Source organism: Crotalus tigris, unplaced genomic scaffold (genome assembly GCF_016545835.1).
Source record: "Crotalus tigris isolate CLP2741 ecotype Arizona unplaced genomic scaffold, ASM1654583v1 scf7180000017775.1145084777:2100578, whole genome shotgun sequence".
Classification (NCBI taxonomy): Eukaryota; Metazoa; Chordata; class Lepidosauria; order Squamata; family Viperidae; genus Crotalus; species Crotalus tigris.
The window spans coordinates 1,630,001-1,646,250 of NW_024096626.1; the positions used below are offsets into that span (position 1 = coordinate 1,630,001).

At 43.4% G+C, this 16,250-nt stretch overlaps 1 protein-coding gene across 4 annotated transcripts in view; it reads right to left on the bottom strand.

The window, feature by feature from the left end:
• XPOT (exportin for tRNA) overlaps positions 1-16,250 on the bottom strand; it is a 65,933-nt gene that overhangs the window by 34,745 nt on the left and 14,938 nt on the right. For all 4 annotated transcript variants that reach the window (XM_039342199.1, XM_039342200.1, XM_039342198.1 and 1 more), the window contains 5 exons: positions 14,545-14,627; positions 5,523-5,579; positions 5,147-5,216; positions 4,784-5,002; positions 2,702-2,886 (listed from right to left, as the gene is read on the bottom strand). In XM_039342199.1, coding sequence (XP_039198133.1) covers positions 2,702-2,886; positions 4,784-5,002; positions 5,147-5,216; positions 5,523-5,579; positions 14,545-14,627 — 614 coding nt within the window. The remainder of the gene's footprint in view (positions 1-2,701; positions 2,887-4,783; positions 5,003-5,146; positions 5,217-5,522; positions 5,580-14,544; positions 14,628-16,250) is intronic.

Sequence of the window (16,250 nt, forward strand, 5' to 3'; positions counted from 1 at the left end):
TCTCTTTTGAATATAGATTATAAAATTTTTTCAAAAATTTTAGCGAACAGACTTATGATTGTATTGAATCAAGTGATACATACAGATCAAACAGGTTTTATAACCGGGAGATATACGAAGAATAATGTTAGACAAATCATTAATTTAATAGAATATTTGGATAAAAATATTCAGATTCCTGCAGGTTTGATTTTTTTAGATGCTGAGAAAGCCTTTGATCAGTTAAATTGGCAATTTATGTTAAGGTTGCTTGAAGAGATGAATTTTGGGGATAAAATTTTGCAAGCTCTTAGAGGTATTTATCAAAAACAATCGGCGCAACTTATAATTAATGGAGGTTTATCTGAGGTTTTTCAAATCGGAAAGGGTACAAGACAGGGATGTTCATTGTCCCCTTTGTTGTTTGTTTTAACATTAGAAATTTTGTTGATTAAAATTCGTGAATCATCTAAAATAAAGGGAATAATGATTAATAAGAAAGATTACAAGTTAAGAGCTTTTGCTGATGATTTGGTTGTTACTTTGTCTCAACCAACCTATTCGGTATTGGAGTTGTTACAGATTATAAATCAGTATGGGCAAGTTTCTGGTTTTAAAGTTAATAATAATAAGACTAAAATATTATCTAAAAATATGTCTAATTCGGATAAGGAGATTTTAGTTAATTTGACAGGTTTTGAAATTGTAAAAAAGGTAAAATATTTGGGGGTTTATATAACTGCATCTAATGTAAAACTGTATAAAAATAATTATGAAATGTTATGGCTTAAAATGCAGAAGGATTTGAATGATTGGAAAAAACTGCAATTATCTTTGTTTGGGAGAATTGCTGCAGTTAAAATGAATGTTCTGCCAAAATTTCTTTTCTTGTTTCAAATGATACCTATTTTAAAGAAAGAGGTAAATTTAGAAGAATGGCAGAAGGGTATTAATAGATTCATTTGGGCTGGGAAAAAAACAAGAGTTAAGCTTAAAATTATGCAAGATGTTCGAGAGAGAGGAGGACTCAAGGTGCCGAATTTGAAATTGTATTATGATGCGGTGGTTTTAATGTTGATTAGTGATTGGGTTAACTTAACAAATTCAAATATACTTTTTTTGGAGGGATGGGATTTATTATTTGGATGGCATGCGTATTTAATTTATAATAAAAAGGTGGATAGGGTTTTTAAGTCCCATGTTTTAAGAATTGCTCTATTGCGTGTCTGGAAGAAATATTATAGATTAAATTTTAGAATACCGTTGTGGGGAATTCCTGGGCATGCAATAGAGGGGATAAGGAAAGGAGTGAAAATGGATAGGATTTCTTACAAGCAACTGCTTAAGTTGGAAGGGAATAATTGGCAATTAAAATCTATGGAGGAATTAATGCAAGAAAATATTATTTATTCTTGGTTTCAGTATAGGCAATTATTAGAAAGATGGAGTATAGATCAAAAAGTGGGTTTTACTACGGAAGGTATGAATTTGATGAAACAAATTAAAGATCAAAGTCGAATTCATATAAAAAGAGTTTATAATGTTTTAGTGGAATTGGATTCAGAAACAGAATTAGTTAAAGATTGTATGGTTAAATGGGCTCAAAATTTTGAAGAGCCGATTTTATTAGATACATGGGAGATAATTTGGGTGAGGAATGTTAAGTTCACCCAAGCTCAAAATTTACGAGAAAATTTTTATAAAATGTTTTATAGATGGCACCTTGATCCACAAAAGTTGTCTCGTATGTATCCGAATGTACAGCCCAAATGTTGGAGATGTGGTTGTTTGGATGCAACGTACTATCATATTTGGTGGTCATGTAGAAATATAAAGGCTTTTTGGATTAAGATTTGGTGGAACACTCAGAAGATTTTTAATAGAAGGATAAAATTTACACCACAATTATTTTTGTTAGGTATTATTGAAGACTGTGATGGTAAAGAGATTACTTTAATGTTGAATTTTATTACGGCAGCAAGGTTATTGATTGGGCAATATTGGAAGAAAGATTCCTTGCCTACTCTAGAGGAATGGTTTCTTAAAGTTTCTTATTTATCAGAAATGGCAAAAATTTCGGCTTATCTGAAAGACCATTCACAAGAGAGTTATATTTCGGTGTGGAAAAGATGGGTAAATTTTGTACAGAATAAATATGGGATTAGGAAGTATTATTTAGCTTTTAAATAATTTATAGTTTAATGCGGCTATGGTTGGATTTGTTGTTTCTATGTATTGGAGTTAAAGTATTTTTAATTTTTTGGATGTTATGTATAGTTGATTGATGTTCATTTAATTTGTACGTTTTTTTTTTTTTTAAACCCTGTATTCAGCTCTGGGAAGGAGGGGGGAGGGTTATGGGGGTGGGAGGGGGGGAGGTATTTTATTGTAAAAAGTTTATAAAATTTTCAATAAAAAATATGATATTTGCATAATAGCATGCAAATAATATAAAATGATATAATTATGGGAGTGTTGTAAATTGCCACAATGAGATACTACTATAGTTAACAGATATTCAAAAATAATAGACATAGATTCCCCACAAATAGCACTTTAAAATTAGGTTTCACTATATTTGCAAAACAGCTAACAATTATTTTTAAAGTGGCTAATTTTTCAAACAATTACAAAAAGGACTTATTTTTTAATGGTGGTTACCCTAAAATTTCACTAGTTTTATCACACAGTAAATTCATTAGTGAATGAATAAGAGCATTACCTTTCATTTGCAATTAGACTCAAATCTATCCAAGAGACATATGCTCCAACTGCTTCAAGGCACTGACATGTCAATTCTGAATTTGTATACTGATATGTTTGCAAGATTTGATACCATGATTCAACCAAACTTGGAATGCATTGCTCTCTCATAGTATCCTTTAGTAGAGTATTTCTACGAGCCTCCTATAGGTATAATAAGGATGTTAATCTTCAAAAGTAAAGACTGAGGTGCCTGTTTCCATTTTTTGAAAATTGAAAACGTTGGGACAGTTAATACTAGCAGTAATCTAATATTCATCATAAAATGCATCTATATGGTTGATGTCTCTTCATCACTACTCTGTAATTTCAAATGTTTAATATTTATTTCCAACTTTCTATGACATGTTGCATTAATGTTTTAAAAAATCACGTATTAGGGATGAAATGCATCTAAAAAAAATTCTAATAGTGGTCTGTGCATGTAAGAGAGAGGAAGTCTAAAGGTCCCTGCTTTGGGCCTCATACCAAACACATAGGCTTGAGTATCTCTCCCAGTGTGGCCTTACTCAAAGCAGCATTGCCGGGATAATTATCAAGAGCTGTGGTGTTGATTGGTTAACTGTACTCCCAGCCCCAACAATCTTTACATTCCTTCTCCACCATACTCTATGCATTTTTGTATCTCTTTTTTCTTTAACTGCCTGCCCTGCTGCAGTTGGGATTTTTATATTCTGCCTTAATGCATGCCTCCATGTTTCTGAATATCTTTCTCTCCCTGCCTTGCTCCTCTACTTTCTCTTGCCTTCTGCTTTTTAATTCTCTGACACATTTCACCACCCTTTGCTTACCAATCTTTTTTTCTCTTGCTGCTGCACTCTGTACATCTCTATGCATTATTTTTGTCTGATAGTATATGTATGCATTACCTTTTACTTTAGAGCATGTTGAGTAGGAACATCCATCTATGTATTATATTATGTTTGACTGCTATAGTCTATGCATTTGGTGAATCTAAGTGAATTAGTTTGTCTTTCTGCCCCTTCTCTTGTATGCCCATTTATTTAAGTATACTTTTTACTTTATTGCACTGGGTATATTTTGTGTTTTTATTGCTTGTTGTGGAAGGGAATTACATTTTAGTATATGTGACAATGTATGTGTAGCTCTGTGTGGCTGAATTGCAGAATGTTTAAATTTTTGCATCATTTCTTTTTTATTTATTTACTCTAATCAATATGTATGCTAATTTACCTAACATTAAACAACTTATATATTAAAAAACATAGAATTTCTTTGTAATAATGAGTATTATTGTCAATATATATCAGATATCACTACATACAATTGTAAGAAGTGACTTTGAATAATGAGTATTATTGTCAATATATATCAGATATCACTACATCAGATACAGAAGTGACTTTGAATGAACTATGGATCTCTTGTGTTTTCTCCCTACAGAATTATTATAGCAGATGGAAGTTAAAGAGACTCGAATAATTCATAGCTGCATTAGGCAAAATTTCCTCAGAGGTAATTTTAGCAAATGATTTTAGAAGCTATATCTTCTTCTCTACTACCCACTGTTAACCTGAAAGCCCAATGTGAACTGTGGATGTAGGAACCCTAGTTTCTCAATCTGTTATGACCTGTACAACTGAACCAAGCCTTAACAGCTTCTGTGGTTTAACACATAAAATATTTTTCCAGTTTCCTGTGTTTTCAAATAGAAATTAAAACAATCTTGTTCTATAATCTAAAATTTAACAATTACTTATATTATACATATGACCCGAGCTCATATTGTATCACAAACTCTGTTACAGTTTCTCCTAATCTAATATTCTGCAAGTGTATTGGGACTCAAATTTCTTGAATTCCCCAGCACAAAAATTCTGAAAACATTTCAGTACATCTGGATAGTACCAAGTTGAGACAGACTTTTCTACAGTTTCTAAATATGCCATTTTAAAGACATGGCTTCTAAACATGCCTTGTTTAACACAATAGGTTAATTATCAACCCAACTTATTATGTCAAGATTGTTACATAAAGCTTAAATTAATGGGCACAATTATTTTATAAAAAAGGAATTTACCTCTGAAGTATGAACAACATCCCTATCTACCAGTTCAGCATCAACTGCCATAAGAATTCTGAGATAAAGGTCCACACCTCGAGGATTCAGGCCTACCACAGACAGAATATCAAAGAAAAACTTGGGCCATTTTGTGACATATTCTGTAACAAACAGCAAAGCAAAGACTTGAGCTGCTTTGTTTCGTATAAATGTCTTCTCTGATTGAGAATTCACCATCTGGAAAAAAAATGCATTTTTAAAATGTTTCAAGATATGATCATGTATGAAATAAGCAATTATATTTTTATAAGTAAAGTCATTTATTTGGAAAATTATTGAAGCACATGGTAAATAATAATAAATTGTATGAGAAAAACTTACCTGCGCTTGTAACCATGTTATTAGCGTTTCCCTAATTAGCTGTTGCTGTACTTCAGTTAGTTGAGAATATCTGAAATAGAGCATTAATTTAAAATATTTACAAACCTTCCAGAGAAACATTTCTGCAGAAGCTTCCAGTACTGTGTTGGCTACATAAGATTTTGGATTTTTAAATACAACTGCTATGAACAGGAATTTTTGCATTATATCTCTATCTCTATCTATCTATCTATCTATCTATCTATCTATCTATCTATCTATCTATCTATCTATCTACACATACACACACACAGACCCATACAAAAATTGTGGATTTGAAAAAGACTGCAAAGATTATCTACTTCAACCTTTCATAAATATAAGGCAAGTATCTCACTTGTATTTAATTTGATGTTCCAGAACTTGAAAGCAGAAGAACTTGATGTGATCATCACTGAAATAGAGAAAACAATCTAATAAATATGGGATGAAACTATTTATTTGATGTTTTATCTGATGGCTTGGATAGCAATTTAGTGTCTGATTAAAATTTTGCTTTGTTCATAACTATAAGTACACAAATATAAATTTATAGGCAAATATGTACATATGTATTCATTTACTGATTTCACTTACATTCTGCTCCTCATTTGAAGAGCTAAAGTTATATCTGGGTTCAAGGCAATCTCCTTTTAAATAACAAAATTGTATACATTTTGCAGCAGAAATCATTGTTCCAAACCAAATTTTGGTTTAATGATAGGTTACAAAATTTAGCTATAATTACTACAATCTAGACACTGCTTTCGACACTACAGGCAAAGTGATAACGTGTTATGAAAAATAGTCCAATTCAAGCAAGAGATTATATTTTTAAGCTATATTCCTAGAGGTTGATCACTGAGTTGGGTGTGGATACTTCAGATTACAACACAGATATCTCAAGACAAACTAGTGATTATGGGGATTCAATTCATATTACAACACAGGTTATGTTTAGCTGTCAGCGAATGGCTCAAACTATATAAACTCTAGCACAAGTGAAGTAATGAATAATAATCTATGGCCATGCTGCTACAACATCTATTTAGACTAATAACAGATTAGACTTGGATCCATACATGTAAAAGGAGAAAAAGCAGCATTCAGTAGCATAGAAGCAGCGTTGTCTTACTTGAACGCCTTTTCTCAGCAGGGAGATGGAGAATCCACCAATGGGTTTTCTCTGTCTGCCTGCTCTTGAGACCAAGTTAGCCAAGCTTGACAGGCCTCCTGTTGCTAGGAGATCCCAGTCTTGACGAGGGCGAAAGTGGCTGATGCTAGGATGAGGTGTTGGCTCTCAAATCCCTAAATCCGGCCTAACTGACCTTAAGGGTGGGTGTGGATTCTCCATCTCCGTGCTGAGAAAAGGCTTTCAGGTAAAACAACGCCCCCTTCTCCAGCAAAGGAGATGGAGAATCCACCACTGGGACATACCAAAGCCTCACTGTCCCAATGGGTGGGAAACAGAGGCTGGATCTGCGTCCCCGGAAACCACCTGCTGAAGGACCCTCCGACCAAAGAAGGCGTCCGCGGAAGCAAAGCGGACAATCTTATAATGGCGTACCAATGGAGAGGGCGAAGACCATGTCGCAGCCCTGCAAATCTCCTTGATGGATGCCTGAGTGGCCCATGCTGCAGAGGTCGCAGCGCTGTGAGTGGAGTGGGCCGTGATATGACTTGGAGCTGGTAGCGAAGACGACTGGTACGCCTCCGCAATACAGGCCCTGATCCACCTACCTATGGTGGAGACGGACACCTTCTGCCCCAGGGAAACCGGGAAGAAGGAAACAAAAAGGGCCTCCGACTTGTGAAAAGGTGCCATGCGCTTGATGTACCGATGCAATGCCCTGCGGACGTCCAGCATGTGCCACTGCCGCTCCAAGTCATAGGAAGGATTGGAACAGAAAATCCTTCTGGCAAAATGATTTCCTGGGTTCTATGGAAGAGCGAATTGACCTTGGGCACGAATATGGGATCCAGCCAAAGGACCACCCGGTCCCAGTGGAAAATACAAAGATCATCCCTGATCAATAGAGCCGTCAGCTCAGAAATGCGCCTGGCTGAGGAAGGCGAGCTTGTGGGATAAGGACCTCAAGGCTATAGTAGCGACCGGCTCAAAAGGCGGTCTAGTGAGTGCAAGTAGGACTCGGGGCAACTCCCAAAATGGGTACCTGTGTACCACGGGTGGCTTGGTGTTGCTGGCGCCCTTGAGAAAGGTGCGTATTCTGGGATGGTGAGCCAGAGGAATCGAATTGGCGCAGGTGAGTAGGGTGGATAGGGCAGCCACCTGTCTACGGATGGTTGCAGGGGCCAGGCCTCTATCTAGGCCAGCAGTTCTCAACCTGTGGGTCAGGACCCCATTTGGGGTCTAATGACCATTTCACGGGGGTCGCCAAACAACGCAGTCTGCCATTTTTTCCCCTTTTCCTTAGCTGTGCTACTCCCTTTTATTCTATTGGCTTTTGAAAGCCAATAGAATAGACTCTCTTGAATAGAGTCTAATTCTATTGGCTTTCAAAAGCCAATAGGAATTGTCCAGGCTGTCTCTGCCCTGCTGAGCCCGCCAAAAGTCCCATTCTGCAAACGGTGCTGCAAGTTGTCTGCAGCGAAGGCGAGCTGTCTGGAAGTTTCCACCCCTCCCTGCTGAGCAACTACTAAAAATGTAAGTAAAAGAGGGCCAGGGGTGGGAGGTGGGAGGCCGGCGGGCGCAAGGAGGGTTGCTGGCGCGCATGGGGCCCAGCGGGTGCTTTACCTCCGTTGAGCTCGGCCAGCTGGTGGCCCAGCCGGTGTCGACCTGTGCCGTCTCTGCCGCTTGCCAGCTACGCTTCGGCCGGCGCAGGGGGTGGCACCACGCATGCGCAGCACTCCCGGGCCGGGAAAGTCCTCGACTTACGACCGGTTGGGTAGTCCTCGACTTATGACCAGTTGGGGGTCGCGGCATTAAAAAGGTTGAGAACCACTGATCTAGGCTGACAAGAAGGTAGTCTAAGATCTGAGGGATCATCAATTTTGATATGTCCAGGTGCCACCTTTCGCATCAATGGCAAAAATTCCTCCATGTGGAGTCATAAATGCGATTGGTCCCTGGCCTGCGAGAGGCCTGAATCATGGAAATCGCCCTTGGTGAGAACAACTCCTGAGTCATGATTCTACGCTCAAGTGCCAGGTGGCTAACTGTAACCACTGAGGGTCCGGATGTTGGATGACCCCCTGGTGCAGGGACACGCGATCTGGGGGAATCTTCCATGGGGGAAAGCGGGAGAGGTTCATCAGGTCAGCGAACCAGGGTCTCCGAGGCCAGTACGGAGCCACGAGGATCACCTCCGCTTGCTCTTGTATCAGTTTGCGGATGGTCGCCGGAATCAGGGGGAGGGAAGGCATAGAGAAGGCTGTCCAGCCACGGAGTTCGTAAAGCATCCGTCCCCTCTTCCCCTGGGGAGTAATAGCGAGAGAAGTACCTCGGGAGCTGGGCATTGCTCAATGACACGAATAGGTTGAGGACCGGTTGGCCAAACCTTCAGGACATCTCGGTGAAAAGATCCAGATGTAGACCCCATTCCGAGGGATCTACGGTGGAGCAACTCAGAAAGTCCGCTTGCCAGTTCTTCTCCCCCGAGATGTGTTCGGCCTGAGGGAGGACAGGTTGGACTCTGCCCAGGAGCCCAGTAACCGGGCCTTGGACATGAGGGACTTGGACCAGGTGCCCCCTTGCCTGTTCACATGGGCCTTTGACGCCACGTTGTCCGTAACGACCAATATGTGTCGCCCCAGATCTGGTTGTGGAAGTGGCGCAGAGCTAGGTGAATGGCCCTGAGTTCCAGCCAATTGATCTTGTGTTTCAAATCTGTGCAGGACCAACGGCCCTGCGCAAACTGAGACTGTAGGTGAGCTCCCCAACCGAACAGACTGGTGTCCCTCGTGATTGTGAGACGGTTGGGCTCCTTGAATAGTGACCCCCTGGCAACCGCTTGTGAGAACCACCAGCAAAGAGACATCAGGGTTTGGACCGGGAGACTCACCTGTCGGCTGGATGAGCTGACATTCAACCGCTGAAATGGGAGAAGGAACCATTGAAGGCTCCGTAAATGCAGTCTGGCCCAGGGAACTATGGCTATGCAGGAGACCATTTTCTCTAGGAGTTGAGAAGTAAGATCAGGGGGACAGTGGTACACCTGGCAAGCTAGGTCCCTGATGCTGTCTAGACGCTCCTGGGAGAGATAGACCATGCAATTTGTGGTGTCTATGATGGCTCCCAGGTGCAGAAGTCTGGATGAGGGAACCATCTGGCTCTTTAGGGAGTTCACCGAAAACCCGTGCTGTTGGAGGATCTGGATGGTTAAGTTCAGGTCCAACTGAGCCGCCCGGAAAGAGGACGATTGAATAAGAATGTCGTCCAGGTAGCACTGGACACGTACCGGTACCTTCTGTAAATGAGCAACCAGCACAGCTAGGATTTTGGTGAACACCCTGAGAGCCGAGGACAGACCGAATGGGAGAGCCCTGCATTGGAAGTGGTGGCCCCTGTAGCAGAACCAGGGGTACTGCCGGTGGTCCGGAAAGATGGGGATGTGGAGATATGCTTCCATGAGGTCTATAGACGTTAGGAAGTATCCTTTTCTGATGCCCCCTAAAATTGACTGGAGCAATTGCATCTTGAATTTCTTGTATGCAATGTGGAAATTCAGACCTTTGAAGTCTAGAATTGCCCTCCATCCCCCCGAGGCTTTGGGAACCACGAAGAGGATGGTACCAGTTCTATGGCCTGTATGTCCATAAGATGACAAATGGCCTCCTGCATAAGACCCCGTTTGACTGAATCTCAGGGTGTGGGACAGGAGATGAAATGACCCGGGGGACTGGACACAAATTTGGGGGACAGGCCGAATTGGATAGTTTGCAAGACCCAGGCGTCCGTGGTGGTGAGCTCCCATTGATGGAAGAAAAGAGAAAGCCTGCCCCCTATGGGAGAGATGGTCTGGGAGTCACTTGGATCTCCTGAAGGAACGACCACCCTCTCGAAATGGCCTCTTGCCCTGATTCTGTTGTCTGGGCCTAAAGCCTGACTGGTCATATGGACGGTCCTGTCTGGGCGTGAAGGTTGGGTGAATCCCGACCCCGTCGCAGGCCGAAAGGACTGCCTATGGCCGTAAGGAGTGGTGCATCTATCGGACCTCTTGAAGAGGTGGGCCATGACCTTCCGCTTGTTCTCCACTAGGTACGGATTCAAGGCATCCCCGAAGAGATGGCCCCCCTGGTAAGGGGCCATTGCCAGACGCCATTTTTGGCTTGGTGTTGGCCTGCCGGTGCTTGAGCCATAGCATCCTTCTAGCCGTGACATTGGAAGCTATGGATCTAGAGGCAAAGTTGGCCGACTGTAAGGTTGCATCCAACACATACTCCGTCGCTGCAACCATTTTGCTTAGATCCTGGTGAGTCCGTAAGTCCTCTGGAGGAAGCCTGGCCTAAAGCTGGCGCAGCCATAGGAGGGTGGTCGTAACAAAAAAAGGACGCGTAAGTGCCAATTTTAATTGCCCACGCGGCCGCCTTAGGGGTCTTGTGGAAAGTCAAGTACCATTTCCTGTCCTCGGCCTTAAGTGCCTCGGCCATGTCCTCCGAGACTGTGGTTGAAGACACAAGAGGGGTCCAGGTTTTGTCCAACTTAGGTACTTCCAGAGCATCAGTCAGATCTGGTGACGTGCTAAACAACCTTTTATCTGTTCCTCCCATGGAGGGGAAGGAAGAGGGGGAAACCCATTGCTTCCAAACTCCGTTTAGGAAGATCGAAGGGCAAGGGACATGGTGTTAGGCTGCCACTGTTTTGAAGAATACTGGGTTCAAATAGGACGTGGCCTGTGGCTGAGGGAACTGATCAGACCCTATGTTGGCCATCGTGGTGGCCTTGCGTAGCAAGGGAAGAAAGAGAGCTGGGTTGAATAGGCCTCCAGGTGGAGATGGGTCTGGGGGGAGTTCCTCCTCCTCAGACAAAGGGAAGTCCGGCTGGTCACAGCCCATTGAAGATGAATAGCCACTAACTGAGGAACGGCCGCGAGACGGGGGCTCATGATATGTGGAGACCCCTGTTGGAGGAACATAAGGCGGAAGTACCGGGGGAATAGCCTCCTGCTCAGGGAAGTGGAAAGACCGTGTCGCTAGTGCGCGATCCACAACCCTAGAAATGAGGGCTTCGAGGTGACCATCACAGAGAATATCCCCGGGTTTGGGTCCCCTAAGCCCGGCGGCCGTTGGTGTAAAGGTGGCCTTAGGCCCCAAAAATGGAACCTGTGAGGGAAATGTCGGTGGGTGGGCAGCTGTGTCGTGAGCTGTCACCAGAGGGGAAAACTGTGTGGTGGGGGCCTCTGCTATAGACCACACGCCCTGAGCAGAGGTCGAAGGTCCTAAAAGGAGGTCAAAGTCAGGGACCACTAGCTGATCCGTCTCTGCTCTTGCCTGTCTCTGAGCTCTGGAGAAAGAGCCTGGTGCCTCCGGCTGGCTTGCTTCTCCGCCAATTTGGAAGGCTTTTTGAGGATGGCCTTCGCCTTGTCCTTGAGCTTGCCTGCTGCCTCCTGTTTGGAGGTTTTGCGCCGGCCATGGCTTGAGGATGGGGAGGCACTCATAGGGTGCTCATAGGGTGAGGTACCGTGGAGTCCTCCATCCTGGGGCGAGCTATCTCAGGAGTGCTGAGGGGACCTCTGGCAGGCAAGCAACTGGCGGGAAGAGTAGTTGGAGCAGGGAGTATGAACTGCTCCCCTGACCACTTAACCAGGGAAACAAGTCTCTCTGGGCTGTCGGTCACAGCTTATTGTGGTTGAAGCCGAAGGCACGGTTGGGGCCCGCAGTCAGGCTCCGCCCAGTGGGCCTTAGGTGGCCAGGCAAGGTGCACCAGAATGCCCAAGGATGGGCGCAAAGGGCCTAGGAGGACCTGGTAAGAGCAGAAGGATCGCTCACAAAGTTAAAATGGCGGCCTGGATGTAGTACAGGCCGTGGCTGGTGGCAGGGATCCAATCTGTATCAAGAGGTCCTGCGCACCCCCCGTCCCAGCGCAGGCCTGCAGAGTCCCTGATTAAGGGTGGCAGCCCTGGAAGGCAATCACGCCGTGAGGTAGAAAAAGCCTGAGAGGCTTGCTGATCCCTTCAGGCAAGCAGCCACTTAACGTGAGCTACACTATGCTTGTTAGAAGACCGCGCGGCATGCCCAAAATGACGGCCGCTCCGAGCGCTGCGAGGGATCACAGAAGGAGTCCGTGGGGTTCGGATGGACGTGGGATCCCTGCCCCCGAGCTCGGGTGAGCTAGGAAAACACAGTGGCAGCTGGTTGAAAGGGTACCCTTCCTGCTGAAAAAAAACCCGGCTCTGTTCAGACTGCGTCACCTTTGGCGGCAACCAAAATGGCGGCCGCAACGTTCTAATGGCTGAAAAAGGCTGCCTGGGTACTCGTGGAGCAGCTCTAAGTTGTTGGAAGGAATTGGAGTGGCAGCGCTGAGTGCTGCGCAAGGAAAACTGCCAAGGATGAGAGGGAGTGGAAGAAGGATTCCCCAGAGCCTTGGGGAAGGAAAAACGGCAAAAGTACACCGGGGTAGGCAAAGGCAACCTTGGCTCTTTTATGACTCATGGACTTCAACTCCCAGAATCACAATTCTGTGAGTTGAAGTCCATGAGTCATAAAAGAGCTGAGGTTGCCTACCCCTGTCCTAGGCCATAAAGTTAAACAGTCATGTACTTCAGAGAAGAATTCTGGAGGGCTGACAAACTTCCTGAGAAACAGAAGAGAATTCAGCTTCCATTAGTTCCATTATTTGTGTTGATCAGGATATAACCACACCAAACAATACAGTCTTCGAGTTACGAGTCTAATGGAGCCTGCCCATTCCTCTCGTAACTCGAAAACTCATAGAGTGAATCTCGTTCAAAGTACGAGATCACTCCCTTGCTTATTAAAACACATGCGGCTCGTTAAGCGAACATGAGGTATCTCAGGGTGGGGAAGGCCATGAAGGGCCTAGCGCTGGAACAGGCCCCCAAGGCCTCCCCGACCCACTAAGATACCGCATGCTTCCCCTTCCCTTCCTGCCGTGTCGAACTCACCTGGAAAAGATCCATCTCCTCTCTGCCACAATTCTGGGCAGCAGTGGCCTGGAAAAGGCCTCTAGAACCCGGATCAGGCCACAGGGGATTGTGGAAGCGTTTCCTGGCCTCAAATCGGGGCAGCAGCAGCCTGGAAAAGGCCTTTGGAGCCTGGATTGGGCAGCGGGGGGGGGGCGCAGAAGTGTTTCCCGGCCTCAAATCTGAGCAGCAGCGGCCTGGGAACGGCCTCCGAAGCCTGGATCGGGCCACACGGGGTGCGTAGAAGTGTTTCCCAGCATCAAATCCGGGCAGCAGCAGCCTGGAAAAGGCTTCCGGAGCCCGGTTTGGACCACAGGGGCGGTGCGGAAGCCTCCCCCAGCCTTAGATCTGGGCCTGGAAAAGGTCTCCAGAGCCCCAATCCAGCTTCCAGAGGCACATAGAAGTGTCCCCCAGCTTCAGTTCTGTTCTCTATTACAGAGAACAGAGGCCTAAAATACCATGAGATCACGCGAGATCAGTAGCGTGAGATCTCACCCTACTGATCTCACATAATCTTGCGTTACTTCAGGCCTCCATTCTCTGCGAACGCAACCAAGCAACCAAGAAAGTGAAGCAACCAAGAAAGCGAAGGATCTCAATCTTCGCAGGGTGAATATTGAAGGCCTGGTGTCTAGGAGACCCAGGACAGGGGTGGGGAAGGAGGGAATAATGAGGGTGAATGTTGCAGAGCCACTGCGGTCGTTCGTAAGGGCGAACGACTGTCATGATGCTACAATATTCATAACTTTGGGACTTGCTCATAAGCACTAGGGGAACTCATCACATAACTTTGAATCAGCGTTAAGTGAACGCTCATAACTCGGGGATTACCTGTAATGGAGTTGGTTATCTGCTTGAAATTTATATTTACATCTATTGTATATACAGAGAAGTGTTTCTACTTCATATGCAATTTCAGTATGACTACAAAAATATAAACTAATCACAGATGTCTAGCTATTATGAATCAATGGGTCCTTGGTGCTCTCTGAGCTTGGTTGTTTTCTTACAGACATTTCATTACCCAAACTCGGTAATATCAACAGCGTTAATGATGTTACCTAGTTTGGATAATGAAATACCTAGTTTGGATAATGAAATGTCTGCAAGAAAACAAGCACAGAGAGCACCAAGGACCCCTTATTTCAACCCTGAGCTACAAATATTCTCCTTTATTGCTACTATTATGAATTATATTGTGCGTGAGAATGGCACTTACACAATACACTATCTCTTATAATTCTACTTAAGAAAAGAAACAACTTAAAATTTTGTTACCTGTAGATTCTTTGGGCTAAAGCTTCAGCACACACTTGCCAAGCATCAGGAGATATCTTCAACTGTTCAAAATAGGCCAATGCCTGAAATTATTTTTAAAATGTATATTTTTACAACAGAAGTAGCTATGTATCCTTAAATAAACAGGCATAATAAAAATAGCTGTTCTGATTCTCTATAACTTTGAAATAAAGTAAATTTAAGAAGCCATGTTATTTTAATCAGTGCAAAGTTGTTAAAGGCATAGAGGAAATCTGAGGCAAAGTAAGCAAAGTAGAGGTCTGATGGAATAGCACTTCGGTAGAAAACTGGAGAAAAAAAGAGAATAAGCAAGAGGAAAAGGAAATCTTATGCCCAATAGAATTAAATATTAATGATAAAAAGTACAGACAAAATCAAGATTTTTAACCTTGTGAAGGTTTTAATAATGAGTGGAAGTCCTTATCGCTATTCTCTCTATCATCCATATTGTTAATTGTGAGATTTGTTTACAGTTCCTTAAATATGAATAGGTCTTCATATGTTCAAGAATCCTGCAAATAGCGCAGAGACGTATATTTGCAGACAGGCAAATATAGAGCATATCTCCTTTTTTCAATTTCTAACAGAACACAGGGAGGTGAGAAAGAACATTGGTTGCTGGCCACATATACAACCATGACCACTCTCATCTTTCAAGACCTCACATATTCAGATAAAAACCTGAGAGAAGAATTAATTTAATGCAGGAGTTGGCAAATTTCTTCCTATTGAGAGTCAAGTCCCAGCTTCCGGTTCCGGTTCACGGCGTCACTAGTCGCACGGGGACACTCCTCTCCTCGACTAGGTTTCCCTTCGTCGGTGGACCTTTATACGGGTCCAAAGTCGCCCTGGAGGGTGCGACTTCTGTCAAGGAGGCTGCGGTCCAGCTGCAGAGGAGCGGCAGCTCTTCCAGCTGTCCGGATGAATCTCTGAGGGCCGACGGAGAAGATCGGCCATGAAACATCTAAGCTTTTAGTGCCCCCGTGGTGAATCCAGGTGAGAATTTCTTCTTCTTTTCTCTCTATTCCGCTTTTTTCTTTGTTTATTTGCCTGTAAAGAGCTTTTGAAATTATTTCCCTGGCTTGGAAAGGCGGCTTCTGCTTTTTTTGGCGGGGGGGGGGGGAGGCATTTTACAAACACTGAAAGGCTATAAACTGGACACGAAAAAGGAAAAAAAAAGAAGGAAAAGGTTTCCTCTCTCCTTTATTTTTAAGAACGTTATTGTTTCTACTTTTATATATATATACATATTATACCTTAAAAGTATAATAAAAGACTTTCCTAACTCACTGAGGACATCTAGTGGTGAAAAATTAATATTGTAACTTTGCTTACTTTTTTTATGAACTTCAAACATTAAAGATAAGCTGTGCACCTGTGATGCTGTGGGAGTGGGTGTTTTTACATTAAACAAAGCCTCTACAAAAAAGAAAAAGAGATTTCCTTTTAAGAGTATTAAAATGGAGAAACCTCAGATACAACTGAACTGTGCACTTATATTGGAAAAGATTTATGAGGCCACTGCAGAAATTTGTGCTACATTTAACAACTGTACTTTAGAATTAAGATCCAGAGACTGTACTACAGTGTTTCTCAACCTTGACAATTTTAAGGCAGGTGGACTTCAACTCCCAGAATTCCACAGCCAGCATTACTGGCTGTGGAATTCTGGGAGTTGAAGTCCA